General features: G+C 43.0%; 1 protein-coding gene across 1 annotated transcript; it reads left to right on the top strand.

The window, feature by feature from the left end:
* The first annotated feature begins 1,223 nt into the window (after positions 1-1,223).
* Ythdf2 (YTH N6-methyladenosine RNA binding protein 2) lies at positions 1,224-24,972 on the top strand. The gene is made up of 5 exons (XM_008847940.3): positions 1,224-1,615; positions 2,053-2,077; positions 2,671-2,750; positions 6,884-8,467; positions 24,124-24,972. Exons 1-5 carry the CDS (start codon positions 1,589-1,591, stop codon positions 24,145-24,147), a joined length of 1,740 nt encoding a protein of 579 aa, XP_008846162.1. The 5' UTR covers positions 1,224-1,588; the 3' UTR covers positions 24,148-24,972.
* The last annotated feature ends 1,905 nt before the right edge of the window (positions 24,973-26,877 follow it).

The following is a 26,877-nucleotide window of genomic DNA, read 5'->3' as shown; positions in this document are numbered from 1 at the left end:
TCACTCTCCTTTGTGGGATCTACTCTATTTGGCATTTTACACTCGCCACTAAATGTCCTTCACCGTTGGTGCCTGACCTTATTCCATTCAGCCATAAATGTGATTATAGGCAGAAAAAAAGTTTTGCACTTTGAGCAAATTTATGATGTGAAACCCAAGATACCTCTGTCTTGTGAGTCCACCAGAGCCTCCTGGATCCAGAAAGTAGATGGTATTAGGTTGACAGTTAATAGTGCATTACTTAAGCGTTTACTGTTTGCAACAAAAGCTTCTATTAAATATCCCTGCATGAAGTGAGTTTTTCTCTGCTTAAAGTGTTCGCGTATCCTTTTGGATCTCCTTTGGAATTTGGTTCCTGAATACATGGTTTTTCTCATGGGAGTGGAAGGATAAGATTATCTTCATAGATGCACCAGTCTAATAGCTTTGTAACTTGGGCAGAATACTTAACCTTTGCTTTCCCAGTTGTAACAGGAGAGACTGATAGCTACTTATAGCTACTCTGAACTTGTTTAATGTGTTGAAGCACTTAATGACAAAGCCTAGGACACAGCGGGTGTTGGAATAATGTTAATTTTCTTCTGCCCTCAGATCAAGGACATGCTCCCTTGAGGTCCCATGGGATTTTATAGGGTCTCAGGACTCCTTAGAAGCATATGCAAAATTGTGTACACAAGTGTGAGTCTTTTTTGGAAACTAAAGCCTACAGTTTACCAGATTATTTTGGGGTCAGTGATTTCTTTGTAAAGGGACTATTTTCCTCCCCCATATGCCAAGGAGTGAAAATCTCTTCTGTGGGGGCCGATGGGCAGCGGATTTTAAATTTTTAAAAATTTTAGTGTACTGCTTTCTGGGTGCTCTTTGCAATCTCCTACCCGAGGAAGATGAATACTCCTAGGGGAGGGTGTGCCTCTCCTGGGAAGGACCTCCATGGGAGTTTCCCTGTGGGCTCTGTGACCTCTCTTCTGGGTCCCTCTCAAATGATGGGGGTGTCAAATGCAGCTATGAATCAGGGTTAAGGTCTCGCAGGCTGCAGAGGCCTCAGTCTTATTAAGACGTGGGCTTTTGTGTGTTTTCTTAAGAAAAAGCTCTTTTTTCTGGGTGTTTACCACCTCCAGTCGCTACCCTGTCCGCCCCACGATCCTAGGCCCCCCAACGCCACGGCCGTGGGGGCGGGGAGGCCGCTTCCGCTCCTCCAGCCCACCAGGGGGCGCCGGGGGCCCAGCTCTTCCTTCCCGGAGTGCTTCGCGCCGGACCCTTCCGCGTGGGTGAGTCAATGTGAGAGTCAGCGCTCGCGCCGCGCGCGCACCGCCCGCTTTTGCCGACCGGCACCCATATTCCGGCTGCGAGGGGCGGGCGCGCGCGTCAAGGCATAGAGACGGGCGTTGAGCTCTGCGGCTAGAGCGTCGCCGAGTCAGAGCCGGAGCCCGAGCCGCGCGCTGTGTCTCCGCTGCGTCCGCCAAGGCTCCGAGTGTCAGGGACAAAAGCCGCCGCCGCGCCGTCTGCTCCCGCCGCTGGAGTCAGCCGCCGCCGCCGCCGCCCTGAAGAGAAGCCCGCCGCCGCCGTCACCCGTGAGGATCCGAGAGCCATGTCGGCCAGCAGCCTCTTGGAGCAGGTAGAGGCCCAGCCCGCATGTCTCGGCCATTGTGTGAGGCGAGACGGAGCCCGACTAGGCCCCGGCCCGCATTCTCTGGTTAGGCCGGGCCGGGCTTCGGGCCTCTTGAGCCGGCCGCGCCCCGTGCGTCCCGCCCGCCCCGCTCCTCCTCGGGCCTGCGGCTCAGCCCGCCTGCCGGCCGCGCCGTGCTCGCTCGCCCCGGCGGGCCGGGTTTCCTTTCCTGGACGCCCCGCTCCCTCGGCTCCTAGCCGGCGCGTCCCCCGCGTTTCCTTCCCGGGAGCCGGGCGGGCCTGGCGCCTTTCCCCGCCTCCCCCTAACCACGCGTCCCCGGAGGCCCGCTCCTTTCTTCCCGTCTCAGGCCCCGCTTTCATTTGTCTTTCCTTTTCCGTTTTCTTCCTGGACGACTTGCTGCTCGGCGACGTCTCCTCGGCCCGCAGAGACCCAAAGGTCAAGGAAACAAAGGTAAGCGGCGCTCCGCCGGCGGCCGGGGCCGGGAGTGGGACGCCGGGCGGTGGGGGCGGGGTCTCTGGGAAGCGCCCCGGGGAAAGGACCTTTCCGTAGCCGCGTCGTTCGCAGGTGCCTCGCGCGGACTGCTTGACCCTTGTGGTGTGTTCTTGCAGCTGGCGAGCAGCTTTGGCGCTAACAAGGAGTAATTCATGGAGTAATTCATGGGAGGCTGGGGGTGGAATGGGTTTTGCAGAGCCCCAGGTCCTTAGTTTCCTAGACGTCTTAGGAGCCTTTGTTTTTCATCCTTGTAGATCACTTTCTGGAAGTAACTCACATGTGACGGGGGAGGGGAAGCCGGAGGGAATTGAAATCCTGAGGAGCCCATAAAATGACCTTTTTGAAAAGATCACTTGCTCTGAGTGGAGGGCGACATTTTCTCTGATGAGAGCCTTCCTTCAGCCGTGGAGCTCCTTTTTCAGACCCTCTGAGGTTCAAACTTCGTTGCACTTTGCAGTTGGAAGGATTTTTTTTCTGGTGGGAATGTATTTGACCTGGGAAGGAGCTTGTAGGACCGGTACATTACGAATTTGAATATTTTTTTTCTCTAGTACAAAATGGATCTGTGCATCAAAAGGATGGACTAAATGATGACGATTTTGAACCTTACTTGAGTCCACAGGCAAGGCCCGTGAGTAGTTGACCATTTTATATTATCTGATTAGAGGACTTAGTTTACTGTTAGACTTTCCTCTTCCCTGTCATTTGTGTGTGTGTGTGTGTGGGGGGGTCCCTTTCTTAATACTACTAATTTTCTATAAAACAGTTATAACAGATGTTATAGGCTGTTAAAGAATCTTTGCAGTCTGTGGTCAGCAGCTTGCTCTGAGACCATTGTTGTGAACAATGCTTGAGCAATTGTTTTCATTTACCAGGAAGATAGCTGTGGATAACTTAAGAATACTGGCTAGTGTTAAATGCTTTGACTTTCCACCTCGGAAAACCTGGTCTTTTAGAAAAGTGGCTTAAAGAATGGGATGAGGAAATTCTAATGTAAAGTCACCTGAGCTTTAGTGCTGTAGAATTATCTTACCTCTTGTCTCTAATGAGCTCTTCATCGATACCAGTTCGAAGTTGGGTATTTGATATTTTGAGTTGAATTTACTTAAAAACCATAAGTAACAACTTTGTATAACTATGGCTTCTTACTAAAGAAATTATGAAGGGGGAGCTAGAGAAGGTTAAAGCACTGTTTGGCACAAGCTGTAGGCAAAAGTTACAGGTAAAGGTTTCCACAGAAGGCAACCAGCTAATCAAGAAAAGTAGGGAAGGAAGTAGAGGAATGAACTATTAATAGGTTCCTGCTATTGAAGTAGTTTGCTTGCATAATCATAACAGGGAGAGTGGGAGCATCTAGAAACATAATTCTAGGTAGTTCTTGTAAAACATTGTGTAATTCAGATTTTTGAGCTCTGGGACATGTGAGAACTTGCCAGTTCGTGTGTAGGCATTCACCTCTGTCCTGGCATAATCTAATGTTAAGAGCATTTTGTTTTTCCTTGTCAGGTAAGCCAAAGTGTAAATGACTGTTTTGTTTTTAAAATGGGGAGGGGGTAACCTCAATATCTGTTTTTTTTTGTAGTTTATCAAGAATAATCTGTGAACTTTTGTATTTGTGTACGTAGGGTGCCCAACACAGCCTCGAACATGCTAATTTGTGTAATGTTGTTGTTGTTGTTTTGTGTTTGTTTTTGAGACAGGGTCTCCCTGTAGCCCCAGCTTCCTATGTAGACCAGACTAGCTTTGATCCACTTGCCTCTGCCTCTAGAGTGCTGGAATTAAAAGTCATATGCCACCATGTCTGACTAATTCATGTAATTTAAACTTATTTTTAAAAATCACTTTGTTGGTCTAATGCTTCAAGCTTAATCTGTTGACTGTAAACTAAGTTTCTTTTTAAAAAAAAATACTTTATTATGTGTATGAGCGTGTTGCCTGCATGTATGTAAGTGTTGTGCAGTGCCCTCGAAGGTCAGAAGAGGTTGTTCGATTCCCCTGGAACTGGAGTTAGGGGCAGGTGTTAACTGTCATGTGGGTACTGGAACTCAAACTGAGTCCTCTACTGCTGAGCCGACTTTCCATCCCCCTAAACTGAGTGTTTTTTTTTTTTTCCATTTTTGAGACAGGGTCTCCCTGTAGCTCAAGCTGGTGTGGAATTTGCTATGTAGACCAGGCTGGCCTTGAACTCACAGATAGAGATTTGCCTGCCTCGGCCTCCAGAGTCCTGGGATTAAATGCGTGAGGCACCATGCTAGGGTTTAAACTGAGTTTCTTATTCATCATTGTTAAAAGTAGTTTAATATTACCTTTGAGAACTTTTAAACTTGAGATGGGCATGTGTGGAAAGACTTGTTTTTAAGGAAACTTAAATTGGCAAAACCAGCCATTTTTAATAAACTATGTATTTTTGGCCTGGATTCACTGTGTAAACCAGGCTAGCCTTGAACGCACAGACATTTGCCTGCCTCTGCCTCCTGAGTGCTGGGATCAATAGGGATGTGCCATGCTCAGCTTTTTTTTTTAATTTTTTAAATTTTTTGTCTTTTTGAGACAGGGTCTCCCTGTAGCCCCAGCTGTCCTGGAACTCACTATGTAGACCAGGCTGGCCTCGAACTCACAAAGATCCACCTGCCTCTGCCTCCTAAGCGCTGAGATTAAAGGCATGTTGTACCATGCCCAGCCTTCTCAAACTGCATTAGTTGGAAAATTTAATATTCAGTAAATGTGTTTTAGAGGTTAAAGAATACTATTTATTGACCTTGGTAATACAAATAGGGTCTAAGTACTTATGATCTTCCAAGTCTTAGGTAAAAGGTACCTGTTGGTAGCTAATGGACTTGTAAGTAATGGGTTCTTATATTGCTAGAACTATTAGAATCAGGAAAAATTGAGCTGTGTCTTTATGAAGACCAATTTTATATACTTGTTGCTTTTCCCTTGATTATTCTGTCAGCTGTAGGATTTTTTTATTTTTTTTTTGGGTTTTTTTGAGACAGGGTCTCCTTGTAGCCCCAGCACAAACAGATCAAGAATGTTTAGTGCTTGTTTATATCCTGATATAAATACTAAATGTATATAATTTAATATTTCTGATTATTTTGGTTGTCTGTTTTAAGGTTACAGATTGTTTATATATAAATATATATATATATATATATAGTATTATGTGTTTTTACTTACACAAAAGGTAGTGTGAATTTCAGCTAATAGCTGTCATTGTATAGGTGAAACAAAACAAGTAGTTTTACATGTATATATATTTTTTCTTCCTCCTTTCTTTCCCTCTCTCCCTTTTTCCCTCCCTCTCCCCCTTCCTTCCTCTCCCCCTTCCTTCCTCCCTCCTTTCCTTCCTTCTAGAAGCAACTACTTTTCTTTCAGGTCATAATTAAATAGTGCTATCTATTGTAGTTTCCAATGGTTTATCAGGGCTAATACTGTAGACTATATAGTGAACATTTTTGGTTTTTGAAGGAGGAATGATACAGATATCTGGACTAGAACTTGAAATTTTCACTTCCTGCTTTTTATCTTTAAAAAATTAAAATTTTTTAAATAGAAGACACTGCAGAAATTGGCTCTCCGTCAGTCTGGCTGAAACTCATCCATTGAGCCATCTCTCACTGGCCCTAAATTTTTATTTTTTATGTGGGTATGTGCATGTCATGGTATGTGTGTGTACGTCAGAGGACAATTGTGGGAGTCTGATCTCCCCACCACATGGATTCTGGGTATCAAACTAGTTCCTCAAGCATGGTGGCAAGTGCCTTTACCCACTGAACCATTTCAAGGCTCTGCTTTTTTTTTTTCCTTGTTGGCCATTATCTGGTTTTGATGAGTCTCAAAACTTGATATATATCTGAGGATGACCTTGAATGCTGTTGTTACAGATATGTTCCCATGGTGCCTGGCTCTTTTGGTGGGAAATTCTCAAACACCGACCTTCTAAAATTCCCACTCCTTAAATCCAAAATGAATTAGTTTTAATAAAAGCATCATCTTTGCTGGGTCTGAATAGAAGTTACAGGCAAACCTGGGGTACATAGTTCCAGACCCCCATGGGATACAGAGTGAGACTTTGTCTAAATAAAAAGGATCCTCACATATGTGTATGAGTGTGTTGCCTGCATGTATGTGAGTGCACCCTTGTTGTGCAGTGCTGCAGAGATCAGAAGAGGCATTGGATTCCTCTGGAACTGGAGTCATGGATGGTTGTTGGCTGCCATGTAGGTGCTAGGACTCCAACCCGGGTCCTCTGCAATCGCAGTCAGTGCTCTTACTGCTGAGCCATTTCTCCAGCCCTGTAAGACCCTGTTTTTAAAAAAGAAAAGCAGCATTGTCTCAAACACTTATATAAAATAGTGCAAAACATTCTGCTGGTGAAATGCTGAGCTTTCTCTCTTCTGAATTGTAGTACATTTACTGTATGTATCAGTTTGACTTTAAATGTTTACATAGAACTCTAGGTATGGTGGGACACATTTGTGATCTCAGCACTCATAGAATCTGAAGCGGTTAATTTGCCTCAAGTTTGAGACCAGCTGGTCTATCTAGCAAGTAAACGCCAACAGAAAAGTTTAGTTAATACTTGAAAATTTCATGTAGTTCAGAAGCACCAGTGAGTTTATGGAAAAATCGTATGACTGTGTTGCTCCTAGTCATGTTGATATTGAAGTACTTGAGTTGTGTGATTAATGGGAGAAGGAAATGGCCTGTTACTGTACTTTTTGTTGTGTTTTGATGTATTTGCCTTTTTTTCTTCCACAGAATAATGCATATACTGCCATGTCAGACTCCTACTTACCCAGTTACTACAGTCCCTCCATTGGCTTTTCCTATTCCCTGGGTGAAGCTGCTTGGTCTACTGGAGGTGATACAGCCATGCCCTATCTAACTTCTTATGGACAACTGAGCAACGGAGAGCCCCACTTCCTTCCAGATGCAATGTTTGGGCAACCAGGAGCCCTAGGTAGCACTCCATTTCTTGGTCAACATGGTTTTAATTTCTTCCCCAGTGGGATTGACTTCTCAGCATGGGGAAATAACAGTTCTCAGGGACAGTCTACTCAGAGCTCTGGATATAGTAGCAATTATGCTTATGCACCTAGCTCCTTAGGTGGAGCCATGATTGATGGACAGTCAGCTTTTGCCAATGAGACCCTCAATAAAGCTCCTGGCATGAATACCATAGACCAAGGGATGGCAGCGCTGAAGCTGGGTAGCACAGAAGTTGCAAGCAGTGTTCCAAAAGTTGTAGGCTCTGCTGTTGGTAGTGGGTCCATTACTAGTAACATCGTGGCTTCTAGCAGTTTGCCTCCAGCTACCATTGCTCCTCCAAAACCAGCATCTTGGGCTGATATTGCTAGCAAGCCTGCAAAACAGCAACCTAAATTGAAGACCAAGAATGGCATCGCAGGGTCAAGTCTTCCACCACCCCCAATAAAGCATAATATGGATATTGGAACTTGGGATAACAAGGGTCCTGTGACAAAAGCCCCTTCACAGGTTTTGGTTCAGAATATAGGTCAGCCAACCCAGGGGTCTCCTCAGCCTGTAGGACAGCAGGCCAATAATAGCCCACCAGTAGCTCAGACATCAGTAGGGCAACAGACACAGCCATTGCCTCCACCTCCACCACAGACTGCCCAGCTCTCAGTCCAGCAACAGGCAGCTCAACCAGCTCGCTGGGTGGCACCTCGGAACCGTGGCAGTGGGTTCGGTCATAATGGGGTGGATGGTAATGGAGTAGGACAGTCTCAGGCAGGTTCTGGATCTACTCCTTCAGAACCTCACCCAGTGTTGGAGAAGCTGCGGTCCATTAATAACTATAACCCTAAAGATTTTGACTGGAATCTGAAACATGGCCGGGTTTTCATCATCAAGAGCTACTCTGAGGACGATATCCACCGTTCCATTAAGTATAATATCTGGTGCAGCACAGAGCATGGTAACAAGAGACTGGATGCTGCTTATCGTTCCATGAACGGGAAAGGCCCCGTTTACTTACTTTTCAGTGTCAACGGCAGTGGACACTTCTGTGGCGTTGCAGAAATGAAATCTGCTGTGGACTACAACACATGTGCAGGCGTGTGGTCCCAGGACAAATGGAAGGGTCGTTTTGATGTCAGATGGATTTTTGTGAAGGACGTTCCCAATAGCCAACTGCGACACATTCGTCTAGAGAACAACGAGAACAAACCAGTGACCAACTCTAGGGACACTCAGGAAGTGCCTCTGGAAAAGGCTAAGCAGGTGTTGAAAATCATAGCCAGCTACAAGCATACCACTTCCATTTTTGATGACTTCTCACACTATGAGAAACGCCAAGAGGAAGAAGAAAGTGTTAAAAAGGTAACCGGCTTATCATTAAGACCTTGGGGAAAGAGGAGGGACTTGGTGACCATAGGAAAAGTAATACAAGCTCTGTAAATAACGTTGTCATTTAGCAGTTTAAGGCTTTAGGGAAGTATAATTGGTCTTTTGAACCCAGTGTGAAAGAATGTGAGAGCCTTAGTGGAGAGCAGAAATAATGGACTTAAAGAAAAGCAGAAACAATACAATTTGAATTTAAATGATACAGAAAGATGAATGTGTGGAAGATGCAAAAGTGATGGCAAGATGGAAAAACAGGAAAAGATGGAGGCTATAATATCACAGAAAAAGTTCTGTTGGAATTAGACTTTGGCTTTGGCAGTTTTCTCTTATGTTTAAGAATTGATGTGTCACCAGCTCCTGAAGTCTTGTTTTTCTTTGATAGCTGACGTTGTTGAGTGTCAGAACTTCTCTGTGGTGTTCATTTTAATTTTCTTTTCAGTGCTGGGAATTCAACCCAGAACCTTTGCATTCTAGGCAAGCCCTCTGCCATTGAGCCACATTCCCAGGCATAGACAAGTTGCTGTTTATTACATAAAACTTGGAAAACAGATGATCAGAAAAAGCTATGTCTTTCTTTGAACATTTTATTATTAAGGGTAACTTTTTCTTGAGTCTTCTGTAACAAGTCGAAATCTTGGGCAGAGTGATGGAGAATGAATCCAAACTAGAGGTTAATTTATTTGAAATAGTAATGCTTGCTTGCTCTGGGGATATTGACTATATGTAAACTTTAGGACCATAGTGTTTATTTTTTTTTAAAGATTTGCTTATTTTTGTTGTATGTGCATGATTGCTTTTGCTTGCATGTATGTGTCTGCTCCACATGTATGGGTGGGAACTGAACCTGGGTCCTCTGTAAAATAGCAAATGATTCTTAACCATCGAGCCATCTCTTCAGCCTCTGTTTTAAATTTGTGTTTTTATATGCATGAGTGTTTTGCCTGCATGTATGTTAGGTGTACCATGTGCATGCAGTGCCCATAGAGGCCAGAAGAAGGTGATGAATCTCCTGGAACTGGAGTTACAGAGAGTTGTTAACTAAAAACAGAGCCTGCTTTGGTAGCCATGTGTCTATAGTCCAGTACTCAAGAGGCCTAGGTGGGAGCTTGGGTTATATAGGTAGAACCTGTCTCAAAAAGAAACTGGTTAAGGCAGATCATCCATATGTTACAGAGGATTTAGGGCATTAAAAAAAAAAAACAAAAACGGACATAATATATAAGAAGTAGATGAAGAGATTATGGACAAGAAGAACATTTTTATTGAGTAGTCTCTGTTATTAGAGAATCTTGAGGTGATTAAGCTTAGATGTAACCTACCAAGCTTATGGAAATACTTTTTAAAAAATATTTTATTTTTATTTTATGTGTACAAGTATATTGTCTGTATGTATGTGAGTGCACCCATGTCATGCACTGCTGCGGAGGTCAGAAGAGGGCTTCAGATTCCCCTGGAACTGGAGTTAAGGACAATTCTTAGCTGCCATATGGGTGCTGGGAATCGAACCTGGGTCCTCTGCAAGAGCAGTCAGTGCTCTTAACTCTGAGCCATCTCTCCAGCCCCAAATACATATTTTTAAAATTTGTCATGAATTCATAAGGATCTTGTACATGGTTTAGGATCTGAGGCATTCATTATATTTCTATAAAAACTTCATTCTTTGAGCAGTGGGAGCAGGGCTCTGGGGTAGATTCTGCATTGCATAGCTGTTGAACCTAAATGGGTAGTTACCGTCTTGTCTTACAACCTGTGAATTAGAAGTGGAGACAAACTTGCCAGTCATGTTTAAAGCATTGGAACTGGAATGCCAAATTATTAGAAAGGTGGTTCACAGGAAAAAGCTTTCTGAGACAGGGTCTCCCTGTAGCCCCAGGTGTCCTGGGACTCACTATGTAGACCAGGCTGGTCTGGAACTCACTGAAATTGCTTGCCTCTGCCTCCCAAGTACTGGAATTAAAGGTGAGTGCCACCACTCCCTGCTGAAGCTTACATACTTTCTATCTCATATTAGGCATTTGCTTTCCTTCATCTTGCAAAAATTCTGTGTTGCATCTTGTGACTAAACACAGAAAGGCAGCCAGGTGTTTTGACTCACCTGTAATCTCAGGAGGCTGAGGCTGGAGGATTGCTGCAAGGACGAGGCCAGCTTACATTAGTAGTGAATTCCAGGCCAGCTTGGGCTATACAGAGTGAGATGTTATCTCAAAACAACAAAAACACAGAAATAGTAACAAAAAGTATTAAAAATGAAGTAGCAAATTTGGGTACTGTTAATTTGTGTGTGTTTCCTGTTGATTATTGAACCTAGGGCTGCTTGAATGCTAATCAGGAAATCTGCCAATGAGATGTATCCCCAGCCCTTGACTTGGATTTTATTTATTTATTTAGCAGTGGTCTGGATGGGACTTGAGCATGCTAGGGAAGTATTTGAACACTGAGCTAATAAGCCTCTGGGCCTACTCTATGTAGACCAGGCTGGCCTTGAACTCACAGAGATCTGCCTGCCTCTGCCTCCCGAGTGCTGGCACTAAAGGAGTGTGCCGCCACTCCCGGCTTATTTATTATTTTTATCTTTGGTCTTTCTGAGATAGGTCTCCCTATAGATTGCTTTATAGTCCAGACTGGCCTCCATCTTACAGAGATGTACCTGCTGCCTCAGGCTGGGCTATCCCTCTGCCCCCTCTGTAGGCCAGCACCCCTGGCTTGACTTAATCAAGATTGTATTTCCTATTTGCCTTAAACTCACTAGAGTGGTTCAGTAAGTGCTAATTAAACTTTATTTTGAGAGATGTCATCATGTAGCTAGGCCTTGAACTCAATGTATAGCTGAGGATGATGATGAATTTCTGAAACTAAATTTTTTTTTAAAGTTGAGAGAGAATATATGTACATGTGTGGCACATGCCTGACCCTTGTGCGGCGGGGGCACACAGACACATACATAGTACATTGATTCCACCTTTATGTGGTTCTGGGGATTGAATTTAAATCACTAGGCTTTTGTGGTAAGTGCTTTTACCCACTGAGTGAGCTAGCTTGGAGGCCTTGCTAACCCTGAACTTCTGACCCTTTTGTCTCTACCTTTCAAGTGTTGGGAATATAGGCTACCACCCTATTTTATGTTTATATAAAGTGCTGGGGATTGAACCCAGGGTTTTGTGCATGCTAAGTAAAGCCATTCTACCAAGCTGCACCACAGCCCCAGCCTGGATAATTGAACTTTATATAATTGGGTATAATATTCAATTGGGTGTAATATTCATGCCTTATAGTTGACCAGCCTTTTAGTAAGTTTTCCTAGAATGGATGTAATAATGAAAGTTGTTAAATAATGGTTAGGGTTGGGGATGAAGCTTAGTGTATAAGTGCTTAGAATAGTATCAGACCTTGGGTTTTATTTCCAGCATCATCTCCTTAAAAAATAAAACGGTTTCTAGCTTTCAGGAGGCAGAGACAGGTGGATCACTGTGGGACCCAGGCTATCCTGGTCTACATAGTGAGTTCAGGCGGGTTGGGACTAGGGAAATCTTGTCCAAAATCAAAGGTTGCTGGGTGTGATAGTACATGCCTTTAATCTCAGCATTTGGGAGGCAGAGGCAGGTAGCTCTCCATCCAGGCCAGCCTGGTTTGCATAGCAGGGGGAACCAGGCCAGGTGGAGCTATAGGGAGGCCCTGTCTCCAATAATAATAATTATACTAAAATAAATAAAAGCTTTGAATACATTTGTGTCAGATAACTTTTAGTTTATTTTCTGTGAGAAGAGATTCTTGGGTTTCATGAAGATCTCTGTTCTCTGCTATCCCAGCTACCCTTTCAGTCAGTATTGCCTTCTCTTTTGCATTTATCCTTGTGTAACTGACTGTAATCTGTTATTAAAGTGTTTATTAGGCTCCAAGAAAGTTTCATGAGAATGGGATTGATACCTCACCAAAGCAGTACTTTAGGTGGGGTGTTGTATGTGTGCCTTGGTATTTACATACAAGATGGCAGAAAAATCTTGGTGACAAGGAGTGATAGCACTCCTTACCCTGAAGATGATGTCACAGCTGATTTAAAGTTCCGTGATTGGGCATGTATCTTGACAGAACACTCTGAAGGAGAGAGAGCAATTATTGGCAAGTATTATTACTAAATCATTCTGTCACGTGATCTAATACAGTGTCTTGAAACCTTCAAGCATTGCATCTTTCTGGTTTGCTATTTCCAGCAATTTTAGTGACATCTTTGGATCTTTGGGTGTTCTTTTAAGACTGTCTCCTGTAGCCCAGCTACAGGCATTGAACTGATTGTCAATGCCCCTACCTCTTGAGTGCTGGAATTGTAGGCCAACCGTGCCATTTTGTAACATCTTTATTTTTAAATTTATTATCGTGTATGGGTAGGTGTGCGGGTGTGTGCCGCCCCCCTATGTCCAAGTGGAGATCAGAGGAATGTGGAGGAATTGGTTCTCTCCACCAGGTGGATGAAACTTCAGGTTCTTGGACTTGGTGGCAAGCACTTTAACCCACTGAGCCATCTCACTGGTTGGGTTCATAACATCTTCAGTAGTACTGAGTATTGTTTACTTATTTGTATACCACAATAGGCACTGTGATATCTCTCAGTGATTTTTTTATCTACCATAGTTAATGATTAATTGATTGCTTTATTTTGGACTTTTTTTGAGATAGTCGGACACTGTAACCCAAGCTGGCCTGGAACTCACTGTGTATCCGCAGCTGGCCTCAAACTCAAGCAGTCCCTCCTTATCCACACAAATGCTAGGATTAGAGGTGTGAGCTTCAATACCCAAGTTCTAAATTATTATTTTTTTTTTTAATTATTTTTATTTTATGTGTATGAATGTATTGCCTGCATGTATGTGAGAGTACACCTGTGCCATGCAATGCCACGGAGGTCAGAAGAGGACTTCAGATTCCCCTGGAACCTGGAGTTAAGGATGGTTCATAGCTGCCATGTGGATGCTGGGAATCGAATCCGGGTCCTCTGTAACAGCAGTTAGTGCTCTTAACCGCTGAGCCATCTCTCTAGCCCCTGGACAAATGTTTTGTGTGTGTGTGTGTTTATTTTTGACAGTGCTTTACCAGTGAGGGACACCCCTAGTCATGTATTTGTTTTTTAATCTAGACTTAGTAATTGAAAATGTTGAAGGAGGGGGGTATGTACTGTCTTATTTAGGATGGCAAACCAGTACTTTTTCTAAAAAAATAAATAAATAAATAAATAAATCCTAAGGCTATATGTCCTGCTCTCTTACAGATAAACTTGTCTTCCTGACAGAAGGGTTGTAGAAATTCTGTTTCTTGCTGGGCATGGTAGTACAGAGGTAGGCAGATCTCTGTGAGTTCAAGGCCAGCCTGGTCTAAATAGTTCCAGGCCAATCTGGTATATGTAGTGAGTTCTAGGCTAGCTGGGGCTACAGGGAGACCCTGTCTCAAAAAGACCAAAAGGAAAAGAAAAAAAAAGAAATTGTATTTCTTTTTTATTTATTTTCATTTTATGTGTACCAGTGTATTTGCCTGCATGTGTGTTAGTGCACCTGTGTCATGCAGTGCCCACTTAGGTCAGAAGAGAGAATCCGATTCCCCTGGAATTGGAGTTAAGGATGGTGGCTAGCTGCCATGTGGGTGCTGGGAATCAAACCCCGATCCTCTGCAATAGCAGTCAGTGCTTTTAACCACTGTGCCATCTCTCCAACCCCCAGAAATTTTCTCCTTCCTTGCCTTTCTTGTTTTGCAACTGAAATACCTCTTCTTGTGAAAGAATAGATAACACTGACTCTGGATCTCTTTGAACTGTGTCCTTTCCTTTGAATCTCCTTTTTTGGGGGTCTTTTTGAGACAGGGTCTCCCTGTAGCCCCAGCTGTCCTGGAACTCACTATATAGACCAGACTGGCCTTGCACTCACAGAGACCCGTCTGCCTCTGCCTCCAGAGTGCTGGGATTAAAGGCCACCACACCCAGCTCCAATCTCCTTTTTTAAACGTCTTAATTTTCTTTTATGTGTTTCAGTGTTTTGCCTTTTTGTCTGTATATGTACTATGTTTATGCAGTGCCTCCAGTGCCCTGGAGCTGAAGTTAATGGTGGTTGTAAGTGGCTCTGTGAGTGACTCAACCTAGTCTTCTGCAAGAGCAACCAATGAATGCTCCAAACAGTGTATCTTCTGGGGTTTTTTTTTTTGTTTTTTTTTTTTTTCTTCGTGTTTTTGAGACAGGGTCTCCCTATAGCTCCAGCCGTCCTGGACTCACTATGTAGAACAGGCTGGCCTTGAACTCACAGAGATCCACCTGCCTCTGCCTCCCGAGTGCTGGGATTAAAGGTATGCGCCACCACACCTGGATTGGTTTTTTTTTTAAAAAAAAGGGTTTCATTGTTTTTGTGTGGGTGGTGGTGGTGGTGGGGGCAACAGAGAACCAGTCAAGAATGGACGGGAGTGCTTGTGGAGGTATAGAACAACTTAAAGGAGCTGGTTTTCTCCTTCCACTATAGGTTCTATAGGTTTTCTGGGGAATAAATATGGCTTTATGAGGCTTGCATGACAAGAGCTTTTACCCACTGAGCCATCTTGATGGCCCTGTAATTTTTTTTTTTTTTTTTTTTAAAGACAGGGTCTCATTGTGTACCCCTGGTTGACCTGGAACTTCTTTTTTTGTCTTTGAGACAGGGTCTCCTTGTAGCCCCAGCTGTCCTGGAACTCACTATGTAGACCAGGCTGGCTTCGAACTCACAAAGATCTGCCTGCCTCTGCCTCCCAAGTGCTGGGATTAAAGGCATGCGCCACCACGCCCGGTGCTGACTTGGAACTTCTATGTAGACCAAGCTGGCCTTGAAGAACTTGAAGAACACAGATGTCTACCTGCTCCTGTCTCCCCAGGGCAGGGGTTAGCTTAATTTTAAATGAATGGGATATGACAGAAAAACAAGATACCATTCATGCCTTAGGAGCAGTGTGTTAGGCCAACAAAATGGATAAAGTATGAGATAAGAGCTATAATAGAGAAATGCAGAATTTTTTGACTTTTTGGAGAAGAATGGTAAATTTGGGGAAATTAATGCATTGCCTGTAATCTCAACATTTGGAAGTAGAGACTGAAAGTTCAGAAGCTTTAGCTCATACTCAACTACATAGCAAGTTAGAGGTCAACCTGTCCTCCATAAGCCCTTATGTTAAAAATGTATTGGAAGCCGGGCCTGGTGGAGCACGCCTGTAGTTCCAGCACTTGGGAGGCAGAGGCAGGCGGATCTCTGTGAGTTCAAGGCCAACCTGGTCTACATAGTGAATTCTAGGACAACTGGGGCTACAGGGAGACCCTGCTTCAAAAAGAGAAAAAAAAAAAATATTGGAGCTGGAGAGAGTGTTTAAGGGCAGGTACAGTTCTTGCTGAGGACCCAAGTTCAGTTCGGAGCACCCATGTTGAGCAGCTCACAACCACCTATAACTCAAGCTCTTGGGGATTTGACACTCTCACCCTCACATGCACATGTTCACAGATACGTATACATGTACATAATTTAAAAAATAGAGACCTATTTTTTTTAAAGTATTGGTAATCAGCAGGCCTGGTAGCACCTAGCTGCTGGGCAGGCTGAAGCAGGAGGTGGGAAGATGACAAGTTCATTGCGTATTTCAAAAAAAGTTTTTTTTTAATGGGCGGGGGAGGGCTGGCTCAGTGGTTAAGAGCACTTACATTCTTGCAGGGGACCTGGGTTTGTTTCTCTGCACCCACATCAGGAGGCTTAGTTCCAGCTCCAGGGGATCTGACATCCTCTTCTGGCCTCCATGTTATGTGCATACAGACAAGCAGGTACATATAACATGAATATAAATAAAATTTTTTTTTAAAAGTTTGGGGATTTAACTTATTGGTAGATTGCTTGCAAGTTTTAATTTGGTCTCATATCCTTATGGAATAGGTACAGTTATCTCTCTTTTACAGATAAGACACTAAAGCACAAAAAAGAACAGATAGCTGCAGCTAACCTGGAACTCACTATGTAGACCAGGCTGGCCTTGAACTCACAGAGATCTGCCTGTCTCTGCCTCCCGAGTGATGGGACTAAAGGTGTGTGCCACCACGTACAAAGCCCTGGGTTCAATCCTTAGTCTGCTCCCAAAAGAAAAGAAACTGGTAGGGCATGGTGGCTCACTTGTATAATCCCAGCAGTGAAGAGATTGAGATCAGCAAAGAGATTTTATATTTAATTAGGGATGTGTGTGTATGTGCACATGTACATGCACATGACCATGAGTGTAGTGCCTGGGGAGACCAGAACAGGGTGTCAGATGCCCTGGAGCTGGATTTATAAGTGATTGTGAATTGCTTGTTGTGGGTGCTGGGAACCAAACTCCAGTCCTTTGGAAGAGTAGTATGCTCTTTTAACCACTGAACATTTCTCCAGCCCCCAAAAGAAAGTTTTGATATCTGTACTTTATTCAATCAACAAAGGCATCTTGAGTCAAATTAGTCTGGTAGCCTGAGACCCATTTGGTAGAAGGAGAGAAGTGACTTCTGCAGGTTGTCCTCTAATTCCCATACATGCATCATGGCAGGTGTGTAAGCATGCACATTAAGTAAAATAATTTTTTTTTTTTTTTTAATCTTTTTGAGACAGGGTCTCCCTGTAGCTCCAGCTGTCCTGGAACTCACTATGTAGACCCGGCTGGCCTTGAACTCACAGAGATCCACCTGCCTCTGCCTCCCAAGTACTGGGACTAAAGGCGTGCACCACCATGCCCAGCTAATAAATATTTTTAAACAACTAACTGGGTATAGTGACTCTCCTATGCCTAGTAATCCCAGTATTTGAGCAGGCTGAGACAGGAAGATTACTACAAGTTTGAGGTCAGTCTGGGCTATAGAGTGAGGCTGGTTTTTTTTGTTGTGGTTTTTTTTTTTTTTTTTGGTCTTTTTTGAGACAAGGTCTCCCTGTAGCCACAGCTGGCCTGGTTTCGTTAATGGAGACCAGGCTGCCTCAGAGTGCTGGGATTAAAGGCCTGCGCCACCACACCCGGCCAGAGTGAGACTATTAAAAAAAAAAAACAAAAACAACAAAAAACAACAAAGATGTGTAAAATAACAAATACATATTCTGTTTTTGTGTGTTTTAGTACGAGTAATTATGCATATGGAGTGGCCGGCCGCTTGCCAAGCAGGTTAGTTTTGGACAGGAGGTCAATAATCCATTAAAGATCCACTTGTTTCCACTTCTCCAGTAGTGGGGTCACAAGTGCCTGCCACCATGCCAGGCCTTTTTTTATATGGGGATTGAACTCCAGTCCCCATGCTTGGGCAGCAAGCACTTTACCCACTGAGCTATCTCTCCCAGTCTACATTCCATTTTTGATATGGCTAAGCATTGATTCAGAGTTAACTGCTATTTTTTTAAACAAACATTTTTGAGATAGGCTTGTTAGCAATGTTAGAATCACTTAGAATAACTACTCTGAATAGTTGTGTGGCAGGTATAAGCAATAGCATGTTATGTGGTGGTTAGAGGGCAACTCCTTAGAGTCAGTTCTCTTTCTACTGCCTAGGAATGTAACTCAGTTGGTAGAGTGCAGTCCTAGCACTGCATAAATTGGGTGTAGTGGCCCATATCTGTCTGTAATCTCAGCACTGGGAAGGTTGAGTTAGGAGAATCAGAATTCAAAGTTATCTCTATGTAGTTTGAGTCCAGCCTGGGTGACACAGCACTCTTGAGATAAAGGAGGAAAAAACTGGGAGGAATGTGAGTGCAGATTCTGCAAGTATTTCTTGTATGTGTGCTAGATTGTTTAGTTGAGGGGATGGGTGAGGTGTCTAGGTTTCTTTCCCAGAGAGAAGAGGGGAAGGCTATAGCAGTGCATTGAATGCCTTAGTTTAAGGAATAGTGTGATGTCCTGTAGCCCTTTACAGTTTTATTTAGTTTATGTGTTTGAGCATGTGTATGGGTGCCAAAACTACAGCTGGTAAAGTCAGAGGAGGACAGTTTCCAAGAGTCGCCCTTCCAGGGATTGAATTGAGGTCCTGTGGCATGGCAGCAAGGGCCTTTATCTGCTGAGCCATCTCACTAGCCTTGTTGTAGCTCTTGAAGAGTTTCATGTTGAGAAGAAAAATCTCTTTCCTGAATTAAGGCAAGCAGAGGTGATCTTTCTAGTCTATGTTCACCATTGAACCCTGTAACTATGCAAATGAGCCAAGCAGGAAAGGTGCTGAGTGTGTGGCAGTTTAGATAATTGTTTCACCAAAGAAATTAACAGTTTAAATTTGCATGCTGCTGCCACCTTCTGGACAAAATTCTAGTTCCAACAGAGGTAGCTCAAATACTGCCCTAATGCTACTGAATAAACAATCCCGAGTTGAACTGGTATCAAGGAATAATTAGGGCATGATAACACATGAAATGCCATAGAGCAGTGTTTATTAAAATGCTGATATTGGGCCAGCAAGATGGCTCAAGTGGGCAAAGTGCTCACAAATCAGGCCTGACAATCTGGGTGACCTGAGTTGAATCCCAAGAACCACAAAATTGTCCTTGGACCTCCACATGCTGCACACACATGCCTGCATGTAAGTGTACCTGTGCATGCATTGCTCTGGAGGTCAGAAAATGGCTTCCAATCCCCCAAACCTAGAATTAAGAATGGTTGGGGCCATAATGTATGGATGCTGGGAACTGAACCTGGGTTCTCTGCAAGAGTAGCATGCTTTTAACTGCTGAGCCATCTTTCCAGCCCCCTTAAAAAATATTTTAAGAGCCAAGCATGGTAGCGCATGCCTTTAGTCCTAGCACTCTAGAGGCACGTGGACCTCTGTGAGATCAAGATCAGCTTGGTCTATGTAGGCAGCTGGGGAGACCCTATCTCAAAAAAAAAAGAAAAGGTGTATAGGAGGATTGTGTGGGTTGTATGCAAACATTTTTTACTTTTACACTTTTATGTGAGTGTACCCGTGTTGTGCAGTGCTGCACAGGTCAGAAGAGGGCTTCAGATTCCCCTGGAACTAGAGTTAAGGACGGTTTGTAGTTACCATGTTGGTGCTGGGAATTGAACCCAGGTCCTCTGCAAGAGCAATCAGTGTTCTTATCCACTGAGCCATCTCTCCAGCCCCTATATTTCTGTTTTCTAACCTGGGATCTTGGACCTGTAACAAAGGGCTCTACTACTATGCTACAGCCCTAGAAATTTTTAAATGAGGGCCTGTAAGATGTCTCAGGGGGTAAGGGTGCCTGTTGCCAAGCCTGATGACCTGAGTTCAATCCCTGGGATCCACGTAGTGGAAGGAGAGAACCAACTCCACAGGTTATCCTTTGACTGCCATTCCTGTGCTAGGTACATGTAGACTTATACATACACAATACACAAAATATAATAAATCTAAAGAAATTAGTCTGTATATACACAAAAAAATCTTAAGAGTTTGTGAAGTTATATTAATGCAGATTTTGTACCTGTCATTGTAAAATAGAGCCAGTGATTAAAAATTGAAAATGGCTGGGCGTGGTGGCGCAGGCCTGTGATCCCAGCACCCACCTGTAATCTCAGCACCCACCTGTAATCTCAGCACCCACCTGTAATCCCAGCACCTACCTGTAATCCCAGCACTCGGGAGGCAGAGACAGGCAGATCTCTGTGAGTTTGAGGCCACCCTGGTCTACAAAGTGAGTTCCAGGCCAGCTGGGGCTACAGGAAGACCCTGTCTCAAAAAGACAAAAAAAAAAAAAAAAAAAAAAAAAAAAAAAAAAAAAAAGGAAATGTTACATGTAATCTGTTCTGACAAAACCACTTGTTTTAGCGTTTTTTTTCTCCTTTACCTAGTATATATAGTACTGTTTGCTGTATACAGTATAAACACTGTTGTATATTATACTATATTTTATACTGTGCTGTATTGAATATAGTATTTATCTTTTTTCCTCCTTAATATTTTGTTCCCAGCCGTTTGCAGGATATCTGCAATAGCCTTTCTTTGCCACAATCCCTCCTGTGTAGATCAGACAGGCCTGAAACTCAGGGTCCTCTTGCCTAATCCTTTTAAGTGTTGAGATTACAGGCATGTGCTACCATGGTAGGCAGCCCTTCTGCAGTGTTTCTATAAAATAATTATGGTTATTTTTTTTTAACTTTTACGAAAACTTCATTGAGAATTTCATACATGCTTATAAGGTGTTTTGAGCAAATCCATGCCCCCTCCCTCCCTCCAACATTCCCCCCTCTGAAGAGGTAACCCTAAAATCTTTTAAGAATTAGATACTAGCTCCCAACTACTTTTGACATTTTTGGCCTTTGGAACAGAGTGTGTTGCTAATAGACCTAAGGACATTTTGACTTTTAGCCCAGAAACTGGCTACATTTCTTTGGGGTCTTTTTACCCTAACTGCACAGCTAATTCCTACCTCCTGTTCTTACCACGCCATCCTCTGAAGGGGTTACCCAAATTGCCAATAGGGAATAGGGACGCAGACCGCTCTGGCTTCTTCCATGCTGAACAGGGATACAGGGTGAGGCAATTGGAGTGCCCCTTCAGTGTGTATATCTAAAAGACTCCCAAATTGCATAACTCTTGTCTCTAAGGGGAGAAGAAAGTCCGTGAATCATGAATAGAAGATGTGAAGGAGAAGTAAAGGCAAGAGTAATTAGCATTACAAGTTCCAGACAGGGAACTAGAAAAAAGTCAGAACAGAACAGGGCAATTTTCAGACGTTCATATGAGAGTCCCTTGGAGTTTCTTGTCAAGGGCTTCCAAAAGCATCCCTCTGTTGGGTTCTTCCTTGTTTTTCTTTTGTCTGCCAAGGCTGGACTACTTGGTGTGGTTATCTTTTATAGTTAGGAAACAGATTCAGGAAGGAGTAACTTCCTCAAGACCTCTAGCTAGAAAATAGTACTGGGTCATTCCCCCCTCCCCCAAGTTCTTTTGTTGTTGGGCTATACCGAACCTTCATATTTATTACTTAAAATAGCTAGTGATATTCTGTTATCTATTGATATCTGTAGCCATTTTCTCCTTTGTGGTTTTTATAAACACAATTAATTCAAACTTGTTTAAGCTCTAATCTTAAACAAGAGTCAAGGTCTTCACTACAGAATCTTTGTCCATTTGATGAAAGCTGTGAGGGTTGTGATTAAGGAATAAGAAAGTAAGTGGTTCTAGATAATGTGTACTGACATGTTAAAGACTGAATGGGAAAGGTATAGCCTACCACTCTAGATACAAACTACAAGGTTACATCACTATATTGGCAGAACTACAATTAGAACCCAGGTAAGTTCTTGGGCAGTTTAAAGTCGTTTATTTCCAAAGTGTTTTTTGTTTTGTTTTGTTTTTTAATAGTTTATTATTATTACTAATTTTTGGTCTTTTTGAGCTACTCTTTTTGAGTAGCTCCAGCTGCTTGGAACTCACTCTGTAGACCAGGCTGGCCTCAAACTCACAGAGGCTCCGCCTGCTTCTGCCTCCCGAATGCTGGGACTAAAGGCGTGCACCACCATGCCTAATGCTATTTTTTTTATTTTATGTGTATGAGTGTGTATTGCTTGCATGTATGTAAACAACCATGTCATGCAAGGCGAAACAGGGCTTCAGATCCCCTGGAAGTGGAGTTACAGACAGTTAACCCCTTGCCATGTGGGTGCTGGGATTTGAACCTGGGTCTTCTGTAAGAACAGCCAGTGTTCTTAACCGCTGAGCCATCTCTCCAGCCCCTATTTCCAAAGTTTTACTTCATTTATAGGGTCAGTGATCCAGCAAAGGGGTGAGGAGAGGGGCAGGGTAGACCTGGGAAGAGCATCACAGTATATACCCCCCCCCCAGGAGGCCAGAAGAGGGTGTGGGATCACTTGAAGCTGTGGTTACAGGCAGTTGTGAAGTACGAAGGTAGGTGCAGCAAGTGCTGTTAACCACTGAACCACCTCTCCAGCCCCACCTTTTCAATGGCTTTAAAAAAGATTTATTTTTAGCTGGGTGTGGTGGCTCATGCCTTTGATCCCAGCACTCAGGGAGGCTGAGGTTGGCTGTTTTCTGAGTTCCAGGCCAGCTGGGCTGCAGGGAGACCCTGTCTCAAAAAGACCCCCAAAATTTTTTTTTTAATTTTAATTATGTGTATATTTGTGCACATAAATGCAGGTGCATCAGGTGCAGAAAGGGGCATCAGGTCTCCTGGAACGAGAGTTACTGCAGTTGTGAGCTGCCCAGTGTGGATGCTGGGAACTGAACTCTGGTCCTCTGGAAGGAACATCATGTGCCTTTTTTGTTTTTGTTTTGTTTTGAGACAGGGTCAGCTGACCTGGAACTCACTGTGTAGACTAGGCTGGCCTCAAACTCAACAGAGATCTGTCTGCCTCTGCTTCCCAAGTGCTGGGATTAAAGGCGTGTGCCACCATGCCTGGCTGAACAGCAAGTGCTTTTAACCATTGAGCCATTTCTTCAGCCTCCCACTTACTATTTTATTTTTATGTGTATGTGTGTACTGTCTGCATGTTGGCAGGGGCACCCCTATCATGCATACCCATGGAGGTCAGAAGAAGATGATTGCTAACATGGGTCCTCTGCAAGCAGTCAGTGCTCTTAACTGCTCAGCCATCTTTCCAGCCCCTCCTCACTTGATATTTTTAGACTAGAAGATTTGGTAGCCATTAGCCATCCTGAAGTTGCCTATACTGTGATTTTTTTTTTTAAAGCGGTTTTTTTTTTTGTTGTTGTTGTTGTTGTTGCTTTGAGACAGGGTCTTCTGTAGACTAGGCTGCCTTCTAATTCACTGTGTAGCTGAGAACGACCTTGAACTCCTGATCCTCCTGTCTCTACTTGCCAATTTCTGGGATTATAGGCTTGTGCCACTGTGTATTAATACAGAATTATGGTGAAATTAGTTGTAGCTCAAATGTAGTTCTTTGTTAGTGGAGAACCAAGTAATGATTTTATGAATAGTCAGGCTTGGCAGATGGCATTTGGCTTAGAAATAGTATTTCAAAATTTTATTTTTCTTTTTCTTTTTTGAGACAGGGTCTCCTTATATTCTGTCCTGGAACTCAGTATGTAGACCAGGCTGGCATCAAACTCACAAAGATCTGCCTGTCAAGTGCTGGGACTAAAGGCATGTGCCACCATGCCTGGCTTCAATTTTTACTTTTAGTTACACTAAAAATACCTGAATTTGTCTTGTCCTTTGTTCTCACTTGAGAAATTACTTGTCAGATTTATTCGGGCATTGAATAATTTTCAGGCTTTTTCCCCTTTTAGTGAAATGTCTACAGGAGTTAGGCTACTAATTGGAATAGAATTGGATGATAGGAGAGTGGGATGTGTATGTTTAAACATAGTTACCTTCTTTTTTTTTTCTTTTGGTCTTTTTGAGACAGGGTCTCCTGTAGCCCCTGCTGGCCTGGAACTCACTATGTAGACCAGGCTGGCCTTGAACTCAAAGAGACCTGCCTGCCTCTGCCTCCCGAGTGCTTGGGACCAAAGGTGTGTGCCACCACGCCGAGCAAATAAAATGTTTTTTGAAAATCAAGAAGTAAAAGTCATTTGTGTGTGTGTGTGTGTGTGTAAATAATTCTGTCTAGCATAAATAAATTTTTGTTGTATGAAGTTTTAATGCTCAAACATGTTATACGTAAATTTGAGCTAACTATTTCAACTTTCCTTGCCTCCTTAGGAACGTCAAGGTCGTGGGAAATAAAGCAGTTCTGCACAGGCTGCAGCAACGGTTGCATCTGCGTATCCTAAGAGGACACAATGACCTTCAAGAGAATTAGGACTTTTTTCTTAATTTCATTGACTTGAGAGACGATTGCAGACTTGCAGTTTAAGTATTGGAATTTCACAAAAGACATAGGACTTAACTGGAAAATGGGGAAAAAAAGAGAAAAAGAGAAAAAAACTAAACAAAAATTCCCTCTAGGTAGGTTAGGTGACAAACGTCCCTTTTATTTTGGCTTTGGTTGTGATTCAGAGCATAATGCTTTGTTTTTTTGTCTTTTTACTATATTTTTCGGATTGAAAGTCCGTAAGTGCATACAGTTTTCTCTAATTTTTAAACCCTTTCCTCCTCCCATTTTGACATTTGCACTTGGAGAACACTTGAGTTGCAAAGGTTTTGGGTATCCACCCAGAAAAGTGGGAATTTGATTTTTTCCCTTCCGAACTGGAAGAACATTTTTACGAAGAATTTTTGTCTAGGAGAGTTTAACAGTGTTAGCCAAGGTTGTGTCTATAAGGGTGGTTCATTTTCTCTGACCCTTTGTTACTCAAAGTAAAGTGCTAGGAGTCCTGAGAAATGTTCTGTTCTTGTACATTATACTGATTAAGTCAGGATTAATTTGATTTCGAAACTAAGAACAGTGGTAAAAACTCATTTTCAGAAATGCATTTTGGAAGAGAAAAATATTGTAAAACGTGTAGTGAATGTTTCTTCAGTTTCTTGTTCAGCCAATGAGGAAAGGGCATTGCCTTTCTTTTTACCATTAATCACTTCTCAATAAACGTGAGATCCTGTTAAGCATCACTTCTAGTACCATTTAGTATTATTTAAATCTGCTATTTTCTGGGAGAGATTTTGGAGTGAGTGTAAGGAGTTCTAAGAGGTGAGATAGCAACTCATTTTGGAAAGTCTTGAAAGCCCTGCATCATGGTGCGTGCCTGTAATCCGGACACCTAGGAGGTTGAAGTGGGATGATTGCAAGTTTGAGGCCAGCTGGGCTATACAGGACCCTATCTCCAAAAAACAAAAAGCTTGGCGGAGAAAGGTCATAGGTGGGTTTGCTTTGTACCCCAGGTCTGGATAACCAAGACCTCTAAAGCAAGATGTGACAGTATTCATAATGCTTTGTTTCTGGTTCTTCATAGAGAAAGTACAACCACTGCTAAATCATTTATTCAGGTATTTGTGTTTATTAGATACCAGGCATGGTGCTAATTCCATAGGAAGCTTACCAAGCTATCTTAAGTACAAAAGAGGTAGCATCCAACATTTAAGGATATAAGTGTTCAGTCCATGATTAACTTAGTATTGCCCAAGGATGCAGGTCTTAAAGTGAAATTCCGGTGGATTTGGTTGTTTGAGAACCTTGATCACAGTGGAATTTTATTTTATTTATCCTCTAAGGTTTAAAAAGCTTCTCTCTTTTAGAGAATTTTAGCTCTTAAAAAGTCCCAATTTTGAATAGTCAGTTAAATGTAAGAATTCCGAAGATGTGTTTTAATACTGTGGACAGTAAATCGGTTTAATGTTGTGGACAGTTTTACCTTCCCAACAACATACCCTGTTCTGCATATCTTCAGTTAAGTCGGGTTGTGGTTCAGTTAATAGAGTGCTTCCTTGGCTACTCTCTGGGTTCAATCCTCAGCCTGGAGTGAGGGGAGTGGTAGGAGGAAGAGTCAGTGTTGTTTTCTAATTAGCATTATAATCAGCACTTTGAATCAAGAACTTTTCTTTGCATATCGGAAGCACAGCATAATTCTGGATATTGCTTTCTGCCAAGCTTTTAAAAAATGTTTTTATTTTTATGCGTGTAAGTGTTTTGCCTGTGTGTAGGTAAGTACACCCTGTCGTGGAATGCCTAAGGAGGACAGAAGAGGCTGTTGGATCCCCTGGAACTGGAGTTACAGACAGTTGTTAGCTGCCATGTGGGTGCTGGGTTTTGAACAGTGTTCTTAACTGCTGAGCCATCTCTCCAGCCCCTACTGCCAAGCTTTTTATATAAAATATGTTTTCGCCGGGCATGGTGGTGCATGCCTTTAATCCCAGCATTTGGGAGGCAGAGGCAGGCGGACCTCTGAGTTCAAGGCCAGCCTGGTCTACAGAGTGAGTTCCAGGCAGCTGGAGCTACAGGGAGACCCTGTCTCAAAAAGACCCCCCCACCCCCCAAAAAATTGTTTTCCCCAGATTGTGTGTGTGTGTTGGGGGGGGCGGTCCTTGGTGTTTTGATTCATATGAGTATGCCAAATTTTCATTTTTAGCTCTAACTTCTATAGACTTGACAGGATTCTCATAGGTCACATTGTTTAGTGATTTGCTTTCAAACCAGAAAATACCCAGAGAAGCATTTTTACCTATATTTTCCTATATTGAATTCATATCGGACGTGAGATTATTCAAAGTGACTTTTTTTGCAGTTTAAATTGTTAGCCCCTCAGTGGTTTAATCCAATACTTTCTAATCTTTTTAAATCACATGGAGAAAATAATTTTATGGTTTTGGAGTCGACTGAAAGGGGCTGGTGATACCAGTGAGGTCTCTCAATCTCGCTGACTTCTGAATGCTAAGGGGTTTGGGATCTTGAACTTGTCTATTAAACAAAAACCACACTGACCTTTTCTGTCATCTAGAAAAGTTAGACTTGGGATGGGGCGGTAGCTCAGTTGGTAGAGTGCTTGCCTAGCATTCACAAAGCCCTGGGCTTGGTTCCCA

Source organism: Nannospalax galili, unplaced genomic scaffold (genome assembly GCF_000622305.1).
Source record: "Nannospalax galili isolate Female #2095 unplaced genomic scaffold, S.galili_v1.0 scaffold23, whole genome shotgun sequence".
In the NCBI taxonomy this organism is placed as follows: Eukaryota; Metazoa; Chordata; class Mammalia; order Rodentia; family Spalacidae; genus Nannospalax; species Nannospalax galili.
This window is presented reverse-complemented; position numbering and strand designations above follow the sequence as displayed.